Source organism: Psittacula echo, assembly GCF_963264785.1.
Source record: "Psittacula echo genome assembly, chromosome: 2".
NCBI lineage: Eukaryota > Metazoa > Chordata > Aves > Psittaciformes > Psittacidae > Psittacula > Psittacula echo.
Genome location: NC_137737.1, coordinates 10,316,189 through 10,340,545, shown reverse-complemented (window position 1 = coordinate 10,340,545; position 24,357 = coordinate 10,316,189). Strand labels below are relative to the sequence as shown.

At 39.7% G+C, this 24,357-nt stretch overlaps 1 protein-coding gene across 1 annotated transcript in view; it reads right to left on the bottom strand.

The window, feature by feature from the left end:
• The window catches only part of TPK1 (thiamin pyrophosphokinase 1), a gene marked incomplete at both ends in the record, with an annotated part of 286,248 nt that overhangs the window by 79,512 nt on the left and 182,379 nt on the right, over positions 1 to 24,357 (bottom strand). Inside the window, one exon of the mRNA XM_080611270.1 lies at positions 20,194 to 20,340. Coding sequence (XP_080467396.1) covers positions 20,194 to 20,340 — 147 coding nt within the window. The remainder of the gene's footprint in view (positions 1 to 20,193; positions 20,341 to 24,357) is intronic.

Genomic DNA, 24,357 nt, shown 5'->3' with positions numbered 1-24,357 from the left:
TCACTCCCCATTCTATTTTTACTTTATCCTCTGAGTATTTTTCTATTTGTCCTCTACATCATGCAGAACATCCTGAGAGCAACGAGTTAAACTATGTCTGAATTTAGCTATTCAAACTGCAGTAAGCATATGGATTCAAGGCTACACAAAATCCTCTTATTCATAGATAAAAGAACAGCAGGGATGGGCTTGGACTAAGCCTCCAATCTGACCTCCCCAGAACTTGTAGAAAGATCAGATCTAACTTGATCTAATCAGGCACATATATACGTAACTCCCAACACATTTTAGACAAGAGTTACACAAGAAAGGTATAAAATCCTGAAAAATACATCAAGACTGAAGTAAAACAAGAAGTGCATGTCGAGGACAAACATCCAAGTGACTTGAAAAATGTAGGTTTGTTGCTTGACTACTCAAGAGTGCCAGCAATGCCAGTAAGACCTGCTAAGCTAAGGCACATCAAGGCAATGTTTCTCAGCTTGGCATAACATTTTGACAAGTCTTTTAAGGCCTTAAACTTGAATGAATATGGAAGCAATAATTAGAATGCATGACATAGTGTGCGTTTGCTGCCTAACAGGATGTATTTCTACCAGTATATGTTCTGCCTGTAACCTCCCCAAAAGTAGCTGGGTAATCTAATGAACTCAAAAATGCTCTTAAACCTAATTCTTTATTATAAAAGTTCATGTGGTTTTATTACTTGTGTACACAAATATACTCATATTTCCTACCCATCATAAATATCAATCAGGAAATAAGGGGTCAAACTTCATCCATTCTCAAGAAATGCAGTAACCTCATTTTCACCATTCATGACTCACACAGGTATTTCTTTGCAGCATTCCTAATACAGTAAATTCAACTAAGGAGTGGTCAGGAACCATGTGTGTCAGAAAGGTTCAGGTAGCCTTTGTAAAAGTTAACTTCTGCAAATTTGAGTCCTGTCCCCTGCAGAGAACTGTGTTCTTCTGGGCAGCAGAGTTACACCAGTGTCTTAGGGAAGTGTAACATTTCTCATCCACACAAACCCAAGAGTTCACATAGTGCTAAATATTCAACTTCCTCTTTCCAAATAGCTTGTTCATAAACACATTCACCTTCATGCTGATGCATAAAACATGTCTGTTAGTCTGAGTTATGCCGAGTTAGTATAAATCTTTTTATACTGAAGTAAACAGCTGCACACGCAGCCCTGAAGTTGTGCGTGTATTTCTAGGACAGACGTCTTTGGGATATTCCTGTTGTAAAGCCAAAGTTAGATTCATTTTTCCTTTTAAAAAACACATATAGGTAGACATTTGGAGAAGACTGAGGGTATTTTACCTCTGTTATCTTACAGATTACAAGAAAAGGCTCCTCTTTGCACTTCTGTCTAGAAGAAAGCTGTATTTTCAAACACCCAGTTTTCGTCTAATTTGTCTTAATATCTATAATGAAAACACCCTTTTTAATCAGCAGAAACATCCATCAGTTCAAGTGCAGTAGCCTTCAAGTAATTTGCAACAGATATCATTATATTGCTTTTTCTCCCCTGTAACAATAAAGAACTGGCACAAAGCACTGTCCCCAATGACTTACAAGCATATTCTTTCCATGCATCCATCATATTCTTGGGAGCATAACAGTTATAACACCCTGGTTAATAACTTCCTCTTCAAAAATCATGTTCCATTTTTGAGAACATATTATAAGTCTATAATGAAACTGAGCAAAATGATCTCTATTGGCTCACACTTTCTAGAACTATGTAATTATCTCCAGGTAGTTGAGAACACACCCACACATCACAAACAAATCTGAGGAGTTTTGGAAGGGGAAAGGTCCTACAGTCAGAGAATGTTATTTTTTCATACATGATTCATTTTATCATTGTAACGTATTTACAGTTCCACACACTGACCTATGATCTTTAAAACAAACTATCCTCATTATGTATTACATGATATATCATGTTTAAGTGATACTTCTTCACAGAAATCACACCAGCGACTCAGAGACGAAATTACTTCAGAGAAGCTGTACCTTTTAGTCTGCCTTTGTATGACCCTCGCTTATTTTGACCACGGCCATTCAATTGTAAGGAACAGACGGGAAGGAATCCTGTTTATTTCCTTTGAATATTTCTTAGGATGGAGAAAAGAAGTCAGACTTTTTGAGTGCCACTCAAAATGCTGGTAATGAATATTAAGGCTCTGGCTGGTGCCAATTATAGCCCATTTTGAAGACTGGTGTAGCTTATATGACCTCCTCTGTTCTTGAAAATGGAAGACTTTGTGTCTGGTTTGGGAAACTCATTGGTTTGCTCTGCAAAAACAGGGCTCAGGTAGGAAAAATGTCCATCCTACCAGCATACCTCTGCTCCTGCTTCCCCTCCAAGTATTTCTGTAGCTGTCTCCCCAGCTGGCTCTGTCTCCACCTACCACACCAGTCGTGTACTTTCCACAGTGCCTGGTCTCCAGAGAACCCTTTGTGCTAAGCTTAAGTATGAGAAAGTCCTGCTCCTCTTATCCATAATCTGCAATATGAAACCCAGATTACCCTGTGTGACTCAAATAAGTATTTCTACTGATCTGACTGGGAGATGAACAGAGAAAAGCATGCATACAAATGAAAGACTACACAATCAAACTTCAAATACTTTGACACATATTTCTGAAGTATCTTAATTTCAGGGGAAAAAGAAAAGAAGTAACTGTATGCTGGTTCTATGCAACCGTGGTGAACGAGCATTCATATTCCTTCCAACTAGAAGGAAGTGCAGCAGAAGGGCCAGGAGACCTCCTTGGATGGATAGGGAGCTGCTCAGGAAAATTCAAAGGAAAAAAGAGGCTTATAGAAGGTGGAAGCAGGGACAGGCGGTCTGGGAAGAATACAGGGATGCTGTTCGGGAATCTAGGGACCAGGTGAAGAAGGCTAAGGCCCAGTTAGAATTGAACTTGGCTAGGGATGTTAAGGATAACAGGAAGGGATTCTATAGGTACGTAGCAAATAAAAGACAGACTAGGGACAACATAGGCCCCCTTCAGAAGCTATCGGGAGAACTGGCTACCCTGGATTTGGAGAAGGCTGAGGTTTTTAATGACTGCTTTGCCTCGGTCTTCACTGGCAAAGGCTCTGACCGCACCACCCAAGTCTTGGAAGGCGAACGCAGGGACTGTGGGAATGAAGACCCTAGGCCCGCTGTAGGAGAGGATCTGGTTCGAGACCATCTTAAAAACCTAAACGTACACAAGTCCATGGGACCTGACGGAATCCATCCGCGGGTCCTGAAGGAGCTGGCGAATGAAGTTGCTAAGCCACTGGCCATCATATTTGAAAAATCACGGCAGTCAGGTGAAGTTCCCTATGACTGGAAAAAGGGAAATATAACCCCCATTTTCAAGAAGGGGAAAATAGATGACCCAGGGAATTACAGACCAGTCAGTCTCACCTTTGTCCCTGGCATAATCTTGGAGCAGATTCTCCTGGAAGAAATTCTAAGGCACATGAAAAACAAGGAGGTGCTTGGTGACAGCCAGCATGGCTTCACTAAGGGGAAATCCTGCCTGACCAATTTGGTGGCCTTCTATGATGGGGCTACTGAACTGATGGACAGGGGCAGAGCAGTTGACGTCACCTACCTGGATTTGGGCAAAGCGTTCGACACTGTCCCACACGACATCCTTCTCTCTAAATTGTAGAGACATCAATTTGATGGGTGGACCACTCGGTGGATAAAGAACTGGCTGGATGGCCGCACGCAAAGAGTTGTGGTCAATGGCTCGATGTCTGTCTGGAGACCAGTAACGAGTGGTGTCCCTCAGGGATCAGTGTTGGGACCGGTCTTGTTCAACATCTTTGTCGATGACATGGACAGTGGGATTGAGGGCGCCCTCAGCAAGTTTGCCGATGACACCAAGCTGTGTGGTTCGGTTGATACGCTGGAGGGAAGGGATGCCATCCAGAGGGACCTCGACATGCTTGTGAGGTGGGCTGATGCCAACCTTATGAAGTTGAACCATGCCAAGTGTAAGGTCCTACACCTGGGTCGGAGAAATCCCAGGCACAGCTACAGGTTGGGCAGAGAAGAGATTCAGAGCAGCCCTGCAGAGAAGGACTTGGGGGTGTTGGTCGATGAAAAAATGAACATGAGCCGGCTTCAGTGTGCGCTCGCAGCCCAGAAAGCCAACCGTATCCTGGGCTGCATCAAAAGGAGCGTGACCAGCAGTCGAAGGAGGTGATCCTGCCCCTCTACTCTGCTCTCGTGAGACCTCACTTGGAGCATTGTGTGCAGTTCTGGTGTCCTCAACATAAAAAGGACATGGAACTGTTGGAACAAGTCCAGAGGAGGGCCACGAGGATGATCAGGGACTGGAGCACCTCCCGTATGGAGACAGGCTGAGAAAGTTGGGGCTGTTCAGCCTGGAGAAGAGAAGGCTGCGTGGAGACCACAGAGCAGCCTTCCAGTATCTGAAGGGGGCCTACAAGGATGCTGGGGAGGGACTCTTCATCAGGGACTATAGTGACAGGACCAGGGGTAACGGGTTCAAACTTCAACAGGGGAAGTTTAGATTGGATATAAGGAAGAAATTCTTTACTGTGAGGGTGGTGAGGCACTGGAATGGGTTGCTCAGGGAGGTTGTGACTGCTCCATCCCTGGTGGTGTTCAAGGCCAGGTTGGATGAGGCCTTGTGTGGCATGGTTTAGTGGGAGGTGTTCCTGCCCATGGCAGGGGGGTTGGAACTAGATGATCTTAAGGTTCTTTCCAACCTTGACTATTCTATGATTCTATGAAATTCTGTATTTTAAAACTAATTTCAAGAAATTTGGCCTCTCTAAAAATAGAGGTCAGCAGCATTTCTGAGGAAGGAAAGAAACAATTACTTGCTTAAGGATTTATACAACATCTAAAGTTAGAGATTAGTTTGGAAAAGAAAGGGGGAAAATGTGCCTGTCCATCCAACTACAAAGGTTTATCTGACTACATACTAAAGCAGCAGCAACATACTGCTATGCTTGAGTAGGCTGTGTTCATGAGAGCTCACTGGACTGGGATATGATACATGAATTTCCAAGGAACCCCACAGAATGAGAACAAATTTTCCTGTTAAGCCCTGGTATGTGGTATCTTAGGATTTTCTTTTCATTTTCAGTTGTCTATGAAAGACTGTGATAGCTATCGTGTTTTTTCCTTCTGCATTTCCAACCTACATATCGCTCACACATTAAAAAAGGCAGGAGGGAACAAACACCCATCCTCTAACATCTCCTGTGAACTGCTTTTTGTTATGACAATCAAAATAGAACTTGTAATATTCTGATGAGATGAAAAGTGCTTTATTGGATGGCACCACTCATTGCTCATGCACAGGGGCAGGAAGCTAAAAGATGCAACAACGTAGAAATTATTAGTTCTAATAATTGTCTGCCAAACTCTTCTTTCTGTTCCTACATATACTCATTAGAAATAATCAGCTGTCAATATAGATGTATATTTGGCCAATCTAACCCATGACATTCTCAGGCTTAAATCACGACAAGATGTGAGACTTTTTCTCTCATGCTTCTCAGGAACTGAGATTAATTAATTTCTACGTATCTGCCATCTTCACAATTTCTCCTAAGGAAGGTAGGATGATTTTTTGACCACTGTAGAAAAGTGAGTTTTTGTCATTTTTCTGAGAGGATTAAGAGCTTTCAGTGAAAACCTCCAGCATCTCTAAAGGTCACTCCTAATCAAGCCACAAGCACCAAGCAGTGGGACAAAAGGTCCCACCTGACAGGTCCCTGAAGACAGAAAGCTGGAAAACTGGATTCAATTTCCAACAATGTATTGACTACCTGGGCACCTGGGCAAATAATTTCACTTCCTCATTCCTTTATCTCTCTCTCATTATAAGAATAATATACCTCAAAATCTGGCTAAAGACTGTGACATGAGATGTAGCCTGAGATTCACTAAGAACAGAGCCTATATGAGAAGCTACATTATGAAAAGGTAAGTTACTATTTCTCATCCTATGAATTCTTCTAAAAATAACTATTTCCATCACAGACTTTGTATGTCAGGTGCCCCTCATGATAAAAAAATATTGAGAATACACACAGCCCTAACAATCTGATTTTAGGTATATAACCTGAAGGAAAGAAATGATGGCACCACAGTACCATACCCTAGTATAAAACTGCACAGACCAGTATCAAGTATGTCTAAATACTAGGCTTATTTTCAGATTTACTTCACCAACATTTCCCCTTCTTCAAGGTGACTAAGAAGTAGGAATTACCAAAACAATCAGTGAAGAGAAAGCATCATGAGGTAAGCTGTAGCTGACTCGCCACTGGATTTTTATCCCTCAGATGGGGAAAAAAAGTCCAATTATAAAACAACGGCCTTAAAATCACCCTGCGTTTCCTGAGTCCCATAGAGAAACACTGCCGAATTTCAAGGAGAAGGTCTCGTTCTCACTCTCCCAGCTGAAGGTGAAGTTTGCATGGGAGCAATGAGATGCAGGCGCTTGGCAGGAGATGCCTCTGGGCTTCCAGGAGGAGATCCCAGCAGGGTGTAGGTTTCACTGAACCAACAGAGCTGTCTCAGCCTGTCTCACAAAAATGGGCTCTTACCATCTTTCAAGATGAGAGATTTGAACACAGTTATGCACAGCTTCCCAAGTGTGGCAGAAATGAGCAATACATTCACTTCATTATCTGAAGACCGTGGCTTGGGCTGATGCCTGTGAACGTTGCTGTGCTTGCCACCAAAGAGCATAAATTAGGAGAACACCTCAGCTGCACATCTGAATTGTATAACCAATGTTAGGCAGCTCACCATAGTCCTGACAGTTACTTTTGACCATTTAGCACCTTTTAACAGACCACACTAAATAGGTAAAATTGATTTATTTTCCCTGGTGACTTGGAATAATACGAAAAGAATGTTTAAGTACTTCATCTCCTTAAGAGTTTTCTAGGAGTATGTTTGACAGTACAATGAGCTTCCATACTGGAAGCACTTATAAACTTCCTACGCTATTGCTGGAAAAGGCACAGAATGCATTTAGTACAGTAATATGGGACTAGGTTTAAGTACAGAAGAGAACCCAAAAAGAGACATTCAGGAAGGGTGTTACCAATCATGTAACAGAGATTACATGTTGTCCTACACTTCTGCAGTATCATTGATTGCTTGTGAAGAGGTAAGAAAGGAGATCTGTAAGTCAGGCACATGAAAGACCAAGAATTGACACTGCTTGAATGGCATTATTAATTCAGTTGATATCATTGACCTTACAGAAAAGTGACAAAATATGTGTGATCAGAAAGATATTTCCTTTAACTGCACAGGTCCTGCAGCACACCTTCATTTGTGGCACACATCAGCTGACACAACGGAGTAGCTGGATTTATGATAACTCAGGCTGCTGCTCAAGAGTTCTTGCCTGGGGCCACCAATCTCACACAACAGGAATATACCAGACTCCCCACATTTCTCATGGGATTTCAAGAACCAGTGAGAATGGGTGGGTTTAACCTGCACTCAGGAGCTTTCACACCTGCAACACATGGAATCAACTCCTATTCCATCCTGAATGGACAAGAGGGTCTGGGACTTCACACGACACATACTGGCCTCTCAGAGGCATACGGAGTCCTCCTCCCTTACTGCTCATTTAACTGCTTTAAAGTTTCAGCTGATCCCCAGGATACATTGAATACCTTATCAATTTTATTCCCAGTACCCAGATTCCTCTAACATAAATGAAACAGGCAGCTACTCCTTAAAGAAATTCACCAAGCTCACAGCTAATGAGACTCTCTGCCTGTGGCATCATTGCCACAGAAGACTAATTTCAGATATTCAGCTGCTCTCACTTCACTCTGGAGTACCTCCCCTAGTTGAGGAAAAACTGCTGCTGGTTACAAAGAGGAGAAAAATGTACCTTTTTTACCAGAGAGGCTTCCTCTTTTCCCTGCTCCAAAAAGAATGTGATAGCTGAGAAAGGACTGAACAAAGTGACCTCATTATTAAGAGCCTAAGGAGCTGCAATGCAGCTTTTAGATGCATGTATCTAAAAACCTTTAAGCTGCTCTGAGGTAGGAAGACCTCAGACTCGTAACGCAAGGGCACATTTCATTGCCAACACTGTGGTTACCAGTAGAGAATTCTGCCAGCTAATTATTCAGTCTGATAAATTATTCTTTCATCAGAATAAAAGGATTCCCCTCTGGGTGTAGCTTCTTCCTCTCCCTCAGGTACCCGACACTGCTGAAACTGAAGGCCATAATTCAATTAACAATGGATGGGAACTTTTAATGAAAATGAACTGTACAGAAACAGATGTTGGTGCCACAGAAATGCAGATACTCCCTATGAAGCATCACTGGCTGTCATGTGGATGGGAAAATGCAGACATTTTAACTTGGAGTTATACACCAGATGAGATACTATACTTACATCTGCAGACCCACAATTCAATGAAGTGCTTAAGCACATGCTTAGATTTCATTAATCTGCTTTGCCATATGCTTGAATTTATTCTGTACTGGTAACATTACTAGCCAAAAGGTACACACTTTCACACTAGTAAAACTTCCCTGACTGCTAAAACCACCTTTGGATAGCTGTGATTTCTTATGACATATACAAAAGGGATGCCCAGATTTCCTGATACAGTAAATAAAATGTGAAAGGGAACTACATTTGTGAAACAGACTCCATGGCTGGGGCTGGAACTAACACTGTTTGCAAACCATGGTTCAAAAGGACTCATGCAACTGCCAGGCTTCAAGTTTAAAAAGCTGGAAATGAAGAAGAGTTGGAAACACAATATCTATGCAAGATTGTATGTTGGCAATTTTTAAGAGTTTTATGTTTGCTTTTTTAAGGAATACAGTTAGGAATATAAAATCAACATAGTAAGCTCTGTTTCAACTGTCTCCCTCCTCCCTGTTATTCCTTTTTGAACAGCTGTTGCAGAATCTCATCAGACCAATGATTGGAGACTTTTTTTCTGATTTCCAATAGAAATTTACCCATCTCTGGTTTAAAGCAATTTACTTGTGTTATAACATTGGCCTTGCACTTAACCAGATTGTTTATCTCCCTGGCATTTACTCAGTGCATTTAGAGACAGAAATCATTTCTCCTTTCAGCATTTTATCTGAGGTCACACAAGAGAATAGAACAAATCTTCCCTCGTAAGGTAACAAACTGGAACAGACATCAGAGTGGACAGAACTATTTTTGAACACGGCCACATAGTCTCCTGTGTCAGGAGATTCCAGATTCTTCTCAACAGATACTTGTACAATGTCTTTAACGTATCTGTTCAATCTACCTGTGTCTGCACAACTGTGCCAGAATCACTTAGGTGGGAAGGGGTCTCAGGAGGTCAGGTCCTGAACACTTTCATGGTTGGATTTTCACTGGGCAACCTATTCTCGTATATAATTATCCTCATTGTAGAAATCTTCCTTTATAGTTACTCAGAATCTCCTGTTTCAGTTTAGGACCACCAGCTCTCATTCTTCTGTTGTGTGCCTCAAGAATTAGCCTGCCTTCATCTTCTTGATAACCTCCTCATAGATTCTGGAAGAATGCTATTAGGACTCCCCAAAACCTTCTGTTCTCCAGGCTGAAGAAGCCCAGTATCCTCAGCCTCTGGTTATCCACAGTGCTAAGAGCCAAAGCATTTCTTGTGACAACAGATACACAGCCTGCCATTAACTCACAGGTTGTGCCTGCACCTAGCTTAGCACTTCCCTCTCATCTGCAGGATTGAGGAAAACACTACCTACGCTTGCACGTAGGCTCACCTTTGCCTAAAGAGCTCTGCAGACTGTCTTGATTTACTTCAGACTTCTCTTGGCAGTGTCACTGCTGTCCCTATAGATGAGCAGCAAGATGTAACAGTCCAAGTGCCAGACAAACCCCAGCAGCCTCTCCACACAATCCTGGATCCAGGCCTTGCCAAGTCATACAACTTGTGTGAAAGCATGTCTGGTCAGCAGATGAGCACCTTTATCTCCTGAAGGAGGACATCTCCAGTCACTGTCACCTGCTGCTTCCACCTGCTGCTAACGCTCAGATGGTTCTTCCAGAAGGAGCTTTTTCCCCTTCATTGGCTGCTAGGGCTCTGTACCAATCCTGTAAATTTAGATCTGAGGATGGAGAAGGAGCCTTTCTTCTGCTGCCAAGTCACAGGCTTCCAGACTCTTTTCTTGCTTTTACAGGAACACATTCATCCCAAATATCTTGATTTTAGGACTAGGAGCAGGAAGCCTGCGTTCCCATGAGGGTTACTGGGCCCAGCTGGCAAGTATTTTTAACTGCAGCTGACATAAGAGACACATTATAGTCTTTAAAGACGCTGAAGAACTCAATCCCTGATCACTGTCTCCTCTTGGGATGTTCTTCTACAACAGAGTGCTGAAGTAATGTAACCAGTTGTTGCCAACATGAAGAAATTTCAGATTGCAAAGTAAATCACTTCCCATGGCAAAGCTGAAAAGTTCTAGCTAAATTTTGTTTATCAGGGTAGTACGGCATTTTCCCTAGAACCTCAGATATTAGTAAATACTATAATTCTTCTGCACTGATCCTTTTCTAACAATAAGTGTAAATGTAGAAAATCCATACGGTTGACACCACTGCCCTGGCAGATACAGAATTAACACTGATCCTGTAAGGGATTGGAAAAGCCTAAGGGATTTCATAAAGGGATGGAGTTTAAGAGATAATATTTTTTAAATATAACTGAGGCCAGGATATGGATGCTTACCTTCTGCAACTTTAACTAATGCCAATACTCAGATCTGAGCAGAAAGGACCATTTTTAAGTTTTCCTGTAAAGGAATCTATAAACACTTCATGCTTGGTCAACCATTAAGTATTCAGCATTCTGATTTTGGAGTGGTTTGTATTAGATAAGAATTTCTCACCTACTATCACTTCTATTTTTGCTCTCACTTACATTTAGTCTAAGAAAAGTAATACTAATTTTCCCTGCTATATTTTTAATTGTATGCAGTAACATACTTTGCATCCATTCTCTTTCCACAGGAGGCTTTGTCACAGATTACAGACTTCTGATACATGTTAGCTTCCCTACAGAATTTTCTGTAATACCAAGGAGGAACTGAAAAAATCCTCCAAACCACCACTGAAATCCATTTAACACTCAAAGAGAAAGCACTTACTACAAACCTTCAGTGAAATGCATTTCAAGCAAGACTTCAGTGAGACAGTGTCCCTTAGTGGGTAGGACAGAACCCTAGGACTTGTGGGCTAACATAATAAAGCTGAAAAAGAGTTCCAAGTCAGCACTAAGTTAAGGGTGATGCATAGGCACACTGCAGTAGACATCATCCCCATAGTTTCTACTACTTATCAAATGAGACCACTTCATTTGTTGGTACTATGAAATAAAGAGGAACTACTGCAAGACCCAAGAAGAACAGATGAAGCCAGAATGACAAAAGGGCATTGATGAATTAATGCTTCATAGCATAAAATTGTACCTGCTAGGAGGAGTTGAATCCTAGGGAAAATGTTCAGGGCAACAGTGGCTGCTGAAATTAAACATGAGTGTTTTTTACAAAACTCAACTAAAAAATTAAGATATCATAATGTACTGAGAAAAGACAATTGATGGGATCCAAAAAAACTCCAGAGGGAAAAGAAAAAAAGGGAAGAGGAAACAAGATTAGAAAGAGAAGAACAGATCTTGCTGTATGGTGATTAAACTAGAAAGGGGAATGGGCTCTGATCAGGCAATTCACAGAAAGTGTTCATATATTACCCCTCTAAATGTCTTTAGTCCTTTATGATGGTGGTGAGGCACTGGCACAGGTTGCCCAAAGAAGTGGTGAATGGTCCATCCCTGGCAGTGCACAAAGCCAGGCTGGACAGGGCCTTAGGCGACATGGTCTAGTGTGAGGTGTCCCTGCCCATGGCAGGGTGTCGGAACTAGATGATCTTAAGGTCCTTTCCAACCATAACTATTCTATGATTCTATGTCTAATGACTAACCTTGAAACTTCAAAACACTGTATTACTCTCTCTAGGTATCAGGTAGTAGACAAATATTTTAAATGACAGCAATATTCATAAAAATACTACAAAGCCTGTCTGTAAAGTACCAATCTATGAGACCGTCATAAGGACAAGCATATGAACAATTTTTAAACTAGAAAAATATGGCACCTTACGGCAAGCTTATCAAATTATGTACCAAGTATTTCATCCTGACGAAATCTGGAACCCGTATTAACAGTCTTTTCAAATGCCTTTGTTCTTTAAATCCATTCACAAAATCTTGGGAATTCCTTTGCTTGCTACTAAGTACCCATATAGGATCCAAGTCCTACCTTGAAAAACCCCCATATAAAACTAGAATGAACACACCCATGCAAACACACTCCAGTTTTGTCCTGTTTAGTTGCAGAAGAAAGATCTAATGAATACACACTATTCAATGTTGTGGTCTTCCTCAGCTCACCACTACTCCCAAGACAGAAGGAAGTTTTACCAGCTTCCTATTGTTCTCAGTTTAAACATCAGCTCCTACCGATAAGCAAATGTCAAAGCCAAATGTTACATGTTTTGCTGATCATTTAATGTAAAGCAGGCAACTTGTGCAGCAGAAGAGTTGTTTTACAGTACAGAAATACCACATTGCACATATAATCATCAAGTATCAGAGCACTGCAGAAAGAAGTTTGTTAAGGGTGGGGATGAAAAGAAGGATTAAAGCTTCAAAGGAAACACAAGTAATTGATGGGTTTTGGAGAAAAAACAGCTCTAAGAAAATAATCTTTTTAACAGAAAACTTGTGGTTTCCAAGAAGCAGCAAAATAGATATTACCATATTAACAAGATGATATTACAACAGCTAGGGGCAACAACAGAAAGTAGAAACCTCATTGGAAGAGCTTTATTTAGGGTCAAGATTCCCCTAGATGATATTCCATCAGCTGCTGCAGTAATTAAGCAAAAATATGGACAAAGAAAAATTTTGAGAGCAGAACCACTGAAACTTACCAAACAACAGCTACTGGTTCAGAATCACACTGGATGACTCCAGAATACACAAATACATAAGTAATCCAATTAGACTCCTTACATTATCTTCTCTTGCAGACAATCATTAAGATGTGCATTGAAAAACAGCTGTGTGATTAACATATCTTGCTATAGACTATTACTTTTTTCTTAAGAATTATGAGCAGATGAAAATCTCATTTAGTAAAGACTATTCTTCTTCACTTGGCAATGAGGGTTTGGTGTTTTCCTCTCTGAAAGGTAAGTTATTTTGATTTTTTTTTAAGTGGTTTACCTGCAAGCTAACAAATTGACTTCTGAATTTATTGTACCCTGTTTGTCTAAGCAAAGCTGTAGGATGAGACCTATAAAAAGGTATTTTGCATACGTCTTCATTATACAAAAGTAATCCATTAGATGCCATCCTCTGCAAAGAAGTTCATGAACAATCCATGTAATTCGAAATATTTTACAAAGCTGATGCAGGCTGCACTTTTAACTGATACCAAATGAACTGCTGAAAAGTGTCTCAAAAGCTAAATATTATTTATAATATACCATATAACCTTTGTGTATTTCATACTTCGCATTTGCTAATGCTGGAATAGAACCAAGGTATAAAGAACTTAGCTGTTAAGAGAAAAAAACCCATTAAAATTTTCCTTTTGCAATAGCGAGAAGCAAGATAGCCAGTAAATCTTCCCCATGTCAAGATATGATTGACAAAAAATTCATTAAATTTGGATTACTGATATCCAGTAAAACGCAAAAATCTTGTGGTAAACGTGAAGCAACATTACTTTATTGCCACAGATCACCAGGAAACAAACCTGAGTCACTTGGATCTGGAGCTTTTTGAATGTCACATTTAGAGCCCAGTACAAAAACATATGATGAGAATGATCATTAGCCCAGCTGGATTTTCCCAGGAAAGAAGAAAAACACAAGCTGTAATTCTTAACAATCTGGTTTTATGAACAGAAGCTGAGCTGTAACCAAATCCTCAAAGTTTCTTACCAAAGAAGGAAACTAAAGCAGCTGAACTACCAACATAGCAACTTACTTTCTGAGAAGCTATTTAAATGTACTACTGAAGCCCCTTTTTATAAGGGTTCCTATGAAGCAGTCAGGCGCTCAGAGAGGGGCGTGAATAAGTTTTTTCCATCACTAATATTTTTGACATGAGCAGTGTTCTGTCCAGCTGAAAAAGTCACAAAAAGATGTATTTACCAAAGAACGAGAAGTTTTATATTTGTAAATTCCATAGACAATCATTCAAGTGACCTACAGGGAGCTCAAGGCACAGAGACTCACTTACTTTGACAACTAGATTAAGTTCCAACAGTGCTCTTTGAGAGCAGATACCAAACAGGAATGACAGCCTTCTAGGACAATCAATATTTTAAGTACTAACTATATGTTCATATATTTTGTTGAAATATTAAATACATGGTTAAACACCTTCCTTAGCAATTTGGACCTTTTTGCACATGAATCTACCCACAAAATATATTAATAATATAGGAAAGTGAGACATTAAAGGTTATCCCCAAATTTCCAAATTGCAGAGTTATCTCCTACAAGAAGCACACTCACTAAGGATTTTCTCCACTGAGTACTAGTGCAGGCCAGATCTGCTTCTTACACATACGAGGTGGTACAGAACTGATTTGATAACTCATTCTCAAAGCCACTGCAAAATTCAAGGAACTGGCTGCCAGAAGAAAACTCAGAAGTTGAAGGGTTGGACTTGATGATCTTAGAAGTCTTTTTCAACCTAACTGATTCTATGAAATTCCCTATGATCTATGAAATACTCATTAAATTTTACAGTCATGGACACAAAGCAAACCAAGTAAACCTGGCACAGAGAACTGAAGCAACAGTAGAGCTTCCAGTCTTGTCCTTTCCTTTCTTATACCTATTGCAGTGCCCCCACCTAAGAGCAGATCTCCATGCCTAGTCACTCTGTCTGCATTTTTAATACAGTTCAGGTAATACTCTCCGGACCTCAAGCCAACCAGCACAGCATTGCTCGCATGCATATGGATGTTCTCTCTTGTCCCCAGGACAAACCCTTCAAACCCTAGTAAGGGTTTGAAGTAAAGGGACCCTTCAAATGCCTAGTAAGCACTTACTGGCCTGTGCCCAGGCACTGTCTGTGAGAATGATAGCAGGCTCCCACTAAAACTGTTCTTGGGACCACACTAACTAATGAGCTGCACAGCCTACTGCATGGCAATATTTATGTTAATTAAGGGCCTTATTAATAGTGTTACTATTACCTATGCGAACCTGTGTTTCACCTAAGTGCAGAGCTAAGGATGTAATGGTGTTTTGTACAAAACTAAATGAGCCTCCCAGTACTCATTCATAAAAGGACCTGAGTTTTATCCAATATACAAACCAGGAGACTGTGAGATCAGAAGACTAAACAATTTACTTCAATGAAATGGTAATAAAGAGCCAAGAATAAGGGACAGGACTCAGCTGCTGGACTATCTATGATGTTAAATTATTAATCGTTCTCACAGGGAAAGCAGACATGCACTCACAAGAAAAGCTGTGTGCAGGAAAGAGAGTTATGAAAGTATTCACACACTCTCTCAAAAGAGTTAGCTAACTGACAAAAATATGCTGCTGTAACACATTTTCATGTAGGTAGCAATTCTCTTCTACATCCCAGGGCTGGAATCTTTTGTGGGGAAAACTGAACTGCTCAGTACATGTAAAAGACAGGCCTCATTAAGTCTTGGACATCTTCTCATTTCTTGGTCATAAATCCTATTACCTTGTATTACAAACTGCCATAAAACTCACAGATAAAAGATAATTTATGCTCAGTGTACAGAAGCTAATGTTTCTGTACTCCTGAGAAGCACACAACCAGAAAATGAGAAAGTATGTATGTGAAACCTTAAGCCATTCATATTGAACATGACTAGCATGATAAACATGACTCTAAGGGCTTAATGCTCTTCAGCCAGGGTATATTCTAATGATAATTGGTATTACCAAAATTCCAAGCATAAAATGTAAAGACTATTACATAAAATATCCTGCATATAAGGACTGATTACTCCTCACTAAGAATTCATGCTTTCCTCCCTCCCCCACTACAGAAAGAAGTATGATGGCTATTCAGAACAGAGATTTTTTTTTTCTTCTTTTTTTCCTTTTTTTCTTTTAATTCCAATCATCACATTAGAAAATGCTCCAGGCCAAGCATCATCTCCTGGAATTCTTACACAGTCTCCCTATTTCTGACTCCTGCTTTCGGACTTGGCACTGATTTTAACTGAGGTGGTGATCTGCTAAAGGAAATAATTTGCTTTAATGAAGACTGAGCAAAAGATGCATTGCATTTAGGCTGCTTGTCATTAGTTTTTCTTTCCCATCCAGATGACAGAAAATCTTTCACTGTCAACTTAAAACTTCTGTAGTTACAAACTATGCTCTTATTTCTTACACCCTTTGTAATGCATGGAAACCTAGCTGAGAGTTGATTTCCTCTCATGACTGAGAGGCATAACAAAGTATGGTTTTTGTCACAGTGTATTCAGTATAGTATATATGTTTATCTTGACTGTTCATTGGAAAGGGACAGGAAAATAGAGGTGTGCAGCAGTTCTATGACCTTCACGCTTGGTTGCATTGGGGCCCCTGGCCAGCGCTCTCAGGGTGGACAATGATCATGAGAAACTGCACAGCCCCACAAGTAAACAGTCAGAGATCTGGCATAAAGCCAGTTGTGTTTCTAAGGGTATAAAAGCAGGGCCCTCTTGTGGCCATGAGAAAAGCCTCACCTATGGGTGGATGCACCACACAGGAACTTTCCCAATTACCTGAGACTCCTAGCATTGGCTGCAACGGGGCTTCCCAGCTGGAAGTGTGGGCTTGGATGAAGCTTCAGTGGTAATGATTGACATACTTCTTCTTAATTTCTGTTCTGCCTATGCAGTAATGATTTAATGCACTGCTAACTTTCTTTGGTACTTCACTTATATACCTTTATCTCTGATTTGCTTTATTGTACTTATTCACTATATATAGAGAGAGGTTTACTCCATTCACATTAGTGTGCTTGCTTTAGTGTGCTTACTGGCTTTAGCGTGCTCCTTTAATAAACTGTGCATGTTATACAGCTAGTGTGTGGTTCCTCTGTGGTGCATCCTGCCTGTCAGCAGAACACCCTTCCATAGGACCACCTTGTTTCATGCCTACTTTCTTTTTTTTTTTAATACTTGTTAAGTAATTTGACTGATATTGGAATTCATTTATCCAAATTCAGATACCTACAATGTATTTCTAGCTCAATCCTAGCCTACCACCTAATTTCTCCACAGAGACAAGTATTTAAGGGGTGTAATACTTCCCACCTTTTTACTCTTCTCTACCTCTCAGCATAGCTCGTCCTTACAGGTCAGAAATGAATACAGAAATTCACTTCCTTCTAGTTTTCTTCACTTTCCAAGCCAAAACATTTTTATCAATATCTTTGAAAAAATTGCACTGTCTGTGTCTATTTTCCAAGAAATGCCTTAGTACTCAACATGCCCTTCATTCAGTACTTGGATAACTGTAGTGACTGATGAAAAAAGGACTTGCTTTACTTGGTCGCCCTTGGTTGGTAGGCTGCAATGGATCCCAAATCAGTCACTGTCCTTACTGTCTTCATCTAGCACCCCAAATACTTTCAGCAAGTCTATAAGCCTGTGTGTTAAAAACTGATATATTTCTCCTGCTGTATCCCTCTATATCAACATTGTAGTAATGTAAAATAGCCCTCTTTCAAAGCAACTGCTTATTAGATTTTCTGGTGTACTTAGAAACACACTCAAACTGTCCTCATCTTAGTTTCTGCATTAGTACCAAAAACTTTAGCAGCTTGAGTTGCTATTCTTCTTTGTATCCTTCCTAGGGCTTTCATGGGATTACCAGTTTATCTGCTGTGTACAAATACTTTAGCCTCTGCCTAGGCACACATCATAGAGAACCAATACTAGTCTTTCACTATAGAAAATGGAGGGCTAATGTTATTTTGAAGCAAAAACATTCTTATATTTTGCTCATATATTTTATGCAAAGAATCAAAAAATGATCGAATTCTTCTTTCCCCAAGAGAGAAAAGTTTCAGATCTACATTTTAGAGTAAAAGAAACACGCTCTTAACTTCATCATTTGCGTTAGCATTTGAATCTCAAAACCTTGCTTCATTGGTTGCGCAGTTTCCAGACTTGCATTTCAAAAAGTCAGTGGGTTTCTCACTGTGTTCAGCTCCCTCCTACCTTGATTTTAGATTATAAAGGGGAGAGAGGAAAAAGAGAGAATATCTTGATTGTATCTGTTTGTAAGAGAAAAATACCACACTGATGTCCACACAAAGAGTACTTTCAAGCTTAGGATCCTCATTTCTTTCTGTGTATGAAATACTCACTTGATTTTTATCTAAACTATGCAAGAATGTTATTATCTGGAGGTACCATGACAGTTGACTGAAGATGTTGACAGTGCCAAGTTTAAATCAAGAACAAAAAACAATTTTGTGTCAAAGTTGGCATTAAGATTGTTGAAACAGTCCACCCCCTTTATCTTCCCCTTATTTCTGTACACTAGAAAGAGCCTGAAGTTACAGAAGTTGGTTACCAGCAATGCAAAACACCAGCCAGGAACAGCAGGGAAAATTAATACTCTGGGGAACTCTTCCCATCAATAATAAAGTATTAAATGCTTCTCATACAGCATTATTAAAAACAGAACATAAAGAAGTTTCCAGCAAGCCCAAACAATTAGCAACCTCCCATTCCCATTTCAATTCACAAATCATAATTTTTTTTTTCCAAGTCACGAAGCATTAAATTATTCATTCAAGACTCTTCTGAAAGCAACTTTAGGCATGGCATTATAAAGCCTCTTATGGAAAAGATGAATGAAAAGAGTTAAGTCTTTCCCATTCAAGTGAACTATAAGCTAAATTGGCAAATCACCAGCTTGTTTTATTTTTTCAGTGTATTCTTTAAAACATTCTAAAATTATTTTACAGTGGTCAGTGGAGTTCTGTACCCACAAACCAATCACAAGTGAGTTACTCTTCACTTTCAGATTTTAACCACAGTTATCCTTAAGCCCTCTTGCTCCCTTACTCTGCTGCCTCTATCCATTTAGCTGTGCAAGTAATGATCAGTCACTCCTCGTCTTGCTGCTAAATGAGCTCCTGTATCTACCATCTTTCCTGCAGACGCAGTGCTTCAAAGTTGTTAATACACCATCTGCCCCTGTGGATTAATATCTATAATCTCACAGAACCTTATTAACGCTTTTCTCAAATTACAATGAGGTGTGGTGCAGGGTTTTGTCAAATTTATCAGTGAATGCTATTTGTTTTAATGAAATAACCTTTCCAAGATAAAATGGGAAAGTTAGATAAGCTTCTAGAAACCCTGACATCAGGAAAAGATACTCACAAATAAACAAATGCATCACTGTTAGAAAAGACTCTTTGATGCTTAGATTTGCCTTTAATTTAAATCTTAAAAGGAGAAGCCCAGCAAGATCTTATGCGTGTGTTGTTTTATGAATCAATAAATGGAATAACAGATCTGAAAACCCACAAAAATAACACACCTTAAATGAATTCCCTCATTGATGCTAGCTGGATTCCCATCATAATGAACTGCACCACTCGGACCACATAAGATCTCAGTCTGATAAGTTTGTCAGGAATTCCCTCATATCTTCCTCTTGTATCTTCCTTTTGTTACTCTTAATGCAGACATCCTTATTGCTACTCAACATTGCTACTCAACATGCAAAAGTACTGCGTGCTAAATTTAAACTTACTGGAATCTAATTTAAAAGTTTTGGGCTTTGTTTTTCATTTACAATCAAAATCCTACATTTACCCAAACTGAGGTTTCATACTTTCTGGATTTCTTGTTCCTCCCCTTTTAAACAAATCTCTCTTGAACAAATTAAACACAATCCTTTTCAAGGCAGGAATGCAGAGCCCATCATTTGCTGTCCACTTCCCTGCAATATATTCTGTATTTACGCTCTGACCCTAGAGAATACAATTAAGTAAATGAGCATTTAATGGTGTAAGACCTACAGGGTCAGCATAGGTGGAAGGTCAGTTTTATTATGAAGTAGCTTTTCATAACACTTACAGGTTGAAGCAGGTAAATCAGTGAGCACTCCTGGATAACTATCACTGGCAAAGGCGTGATTTTCATTGCATGAAAAAGCGTTTGCACTGATGCCATTATTTGGTCAAAGCGTCCTCCAAGTCCACCCAAAGTTACAATCACATCAACCTAAAAGATAAAACAAGAACATTCACTGAGAAAACTTTCAGGCGTGATCTCTAAACCTTGAAAAGCAACAATAAAATCACTTTGTGGAAAAAAAAAAAAAAGAATAACTACTGGCTTTACAAAAGCAGATGTCAAATACAGTTATTTACTCCCATCACTGATAAATACCATTATGTGAGTTCTGAGGCTGAGTATTAAAGCTCAGTAAATTCATGGCCAACATGTGGTGCTTTTATAAAGTACATAACTGTTCTATCTAAAATAGAAGCCAGTCTTTGCATGTACTTAACTGTCTGCTCTGATTATGTAGAGCCTATGATACATCACTCCACACCTAAGCTCCTCAACTACACGTGGCGCATCTGAGCCTTAGCATCCCCAGATCTTAACATCACGTCTGTCACTGCTTACAAAGTGAATAAAGGAGACTTCAGATCAGGGCAATTATATGCCATTCTCCTCACAGCATTTTAATGTGCAAGCACTTCCACTCACAGGCTGGCTTTACTCAAGACTAAAAGTATTACTGAAGTAGGAGGGTCCACTCCAAGCAACTGGGACATCATCTCTATCTGACTGCTTGCACTAGGCCAAGGCGTAGGGATGCTGCTGCTCAATTTCCTCTATCAAGACTGAACACTTTATTTCCTATAAGCAGAAAGAGAGTGTTTAAAAGCCTTGATTAAGAGTTTTCAGGTCCTCAGATAAAAGGTCACTGAGGGCAATGTATTATTATTATTATTTCCATAATGTGAATCAGTTATGTTCAGTAATTGTGTTTTAAAAAGCTACCACTGACTAAGCCAGATCTAGAGCCCTAACACATTGCAGCTCTAAAGTCCTTAGAAGCTGCCTTGACAACGGCCATCTGGTGAAGTTTCCAACTTTATAGGGCTTAAGTCTATGGCTACTGTGATTATATGAAGTTTTACTCAACCCAGGAGCCACATAACGGGTGCTCTGTGTATCTGCAACGATGTATTAATAGCATCAGTTTCTATTTTTATTATCAGGGCTAGAGCTTTACGATTCTGTTGAATATTGGTTTGCATGAAAATCAACCTCTCTTCCTTTTGGTGAAGAATTATATCATCTTTCTCAGTACCACCAGGAAAATACTTGAGAAGCCAGAATGGATCAATATAACACATTATATTAGCAGCAAACACTGAAACAAAAAAAAACCTATTCTTGCACTGCAAACAGCATGTATTCTCTGTGCAGCTTATAGATGACACAGACCTAACGTGCAACCAACAGAATACAAATGGTAGGAATATGTATCCTTAAACAGAAGACAAAACAGCAAAAGCTAAAAAGCATGTATTCCCAGCTAAACCATAATACATTATCTGTTTCATTGATTCCAGTGCAGAAACAAACTGCTTTTGTTTGACTGGTGATGACTGTGAATTAAAAAGATGGATCAATTCTTGAAAATACTATTAAAAGGACCCACCAACACCAGTTCCCTACCAGACAATCAGCAGTAAAAATGCCCCCCAACCCAACAGAGGCCATGGGGAATATCTGCTACGTTAACCTGGAACCACAGTGAAGTTAAGGTAGCTTTGCAAAGGCTCAGAATCCACATGTATGTTGTTTGTCGTGTGAGCAATGGGACTTAAGCTTAAATATTAGCCTAGCCTAGTCTTCAAAATGCTGAGCAACTACTGTATAATTTCTTGGTATATATGTCTCACCACACATGAACTTGTTTGTTTTGGCTTTGACATTTTCTACAGTTTAAAAGGTAAGAATGAAGGAAACACAGAGTTCCACCTGACCTGTAATTAAAATGGTGCAATAACATTCTGAGTGTGTCTTATTTTCCTTATAAAACTGCCAGTATGTCAGAAAAATCCTGTTCTGTTATTCACACACGTGTACTTATTGAGAAGTACAGGACCTACCTCAAACAATGAAGTGTTCAGTGACTGCAATTTTTCTGATAGATTGACACAGTACTGCATATTGAAGAAAAGTCCTACTCCTCATTAAACAGCAACAGGGAAGTGAGTTGTTTTCCAGAAGTAAGAAAATAAAATCAACCTAGCATGGAGTAGATCTGTTGAAAAGGTATTCATAGAGCAGAGGTTTGGGGTTGTGGTGTGTTGGAAGAAAGCTACTAAAAGTATCTGAAGAGGGAATGTAGTATTATTTAGGGTTTGCATGGATTGTGAAAATGGAAGACATGACATCAGGTTCACAAACAAACCCAGCTGGAGTACAAGAGAAGCAGGCAGAGAGGAAAGCTAGAATTCTGCATGTCAGGTTGACAGTCATGCCCTTCACTCAATGGTCTTGGCAGAAGTGACAGGCATTCTGACATTGTAAGATTTTTACAGCCTCTATTTGAAGGTCTAGGTATACACACTTTGTTTATTTAACAAAAAAACCCACAGAGAGGCTAAGGCTAACAAAAACTTTGAGAACCTTTTCATCCGAAAGCTATCAGCTCTGTTAAAAAACAAACACAACACAAAAATGACAAACTAACAGCAAATCAGTTCCTTCTCTGCAATCACTGCTACTTGCACTCTGCCGTGCGCTTAAGAAAACAGATGTGCCGTGGAAGTATATACACATCTCTTGGTCATTCCAGAGCCCAAGACAAAGCGAATACCAAAGCACAGGACATGTACATATTTCCATACTACAGACAGGAAAGCCCATTTGTTTTTCTATTCTGATTTCCTGTATGGCACAGGCTACAGAATTATAGTGCTGCTGCTAATCAGCCCAGCAGGTAGCATTTGACTAACATAATGTACTTCAATTGACATGTCCATGCTTCACTTAAATGTCCTGTCAACAGTGCCTTTACACAATTTGTTTTCACACAGTGTCACTCATATCCTGAGAAAAAGGTTATAAAATCCTAAGTAACTACAAAGAATAGTTTGGTTCATTGCAAGCACAGTGTAATGGGTAACATATTCTCTTAGACTATCTATACATAACCTGACTTAAACATATTGCACAGCATCTTTAATAGCTATCAAGCTTTAATTTAGAAAGAGTTGAAGATTTAAGAGTGGGATTCAATCATCTTTAAATGATACACTTATGCATTAAGATCTCTAGAAAGAGCTTTAGGAGTCACTACCAAACAGCAGGGCTGTTTGGAAGGAGAAGGGAAGCATAAAAAAAGACATTGTGATGGCAATTCAGTGATGTATTTTTTCCTTCTCCTCTAATCTATAATTTAGAGAGTACAGTAACCAAGGGGAGCTGATGAGCATCACGTCAGAATGAAGTTGCTTAGGTTCCTGCTTCTACTCTCACAGAGACTACTGAAATAGACAACTTGCTGTAAAATGTTTGCAGGCTTGCTAAATGCTATCTTTCTCCCAAAACTGGTTCATGTGGCATGCCTTCTTCTGGCATGGATGGGTTAAATACGAAGAATATTTCCAGTATAGGAATGAGGAAGGTTTATTTAAGGAGAACGGTGAAAGGACACAGGAAGCTGGGAACTGGCTGGGGTGAGTGAAAACATTGCAGTATCTAGCATTGTAATGTGAACTGTAAAGTGAAGGCAACAGTAATCAAGACGTTGTAAAAGCTCTGGAGCCATGAACAAACCCGCCCTCCCTGTGAGACCATCCACTGGTAATACCTAAGATATGCCAATTACAGATCAGATGTCGTATCTGCTTTGACCATAGCTCCCTTTCATCACTTTCTCACTTCACTGGTATCTTTTCACCTTTCACAGCCTTTCTGAATTCCCTACCATTCACAGGCCTATTCCTTTAATTTAAAATTTTAGAGAAATATGATCTAGAAAATAAAATTATTGTTGTAACATGTACTGAAGTATATTAGATGCTAAGATACATATATATTGAAGTATATGCTGAAAAACAATTAAGCAGCAGTGTGAATGCTATAATTATTACTGCTTTATCATTTTGACACCTTATCAATTTTGACTAGTTTACAAGAAAAGCATTTTTTCCTTCAGAAGGCAATTCTGTCAACTCAAGATGTGGTTTGAAAATCTGCACATAT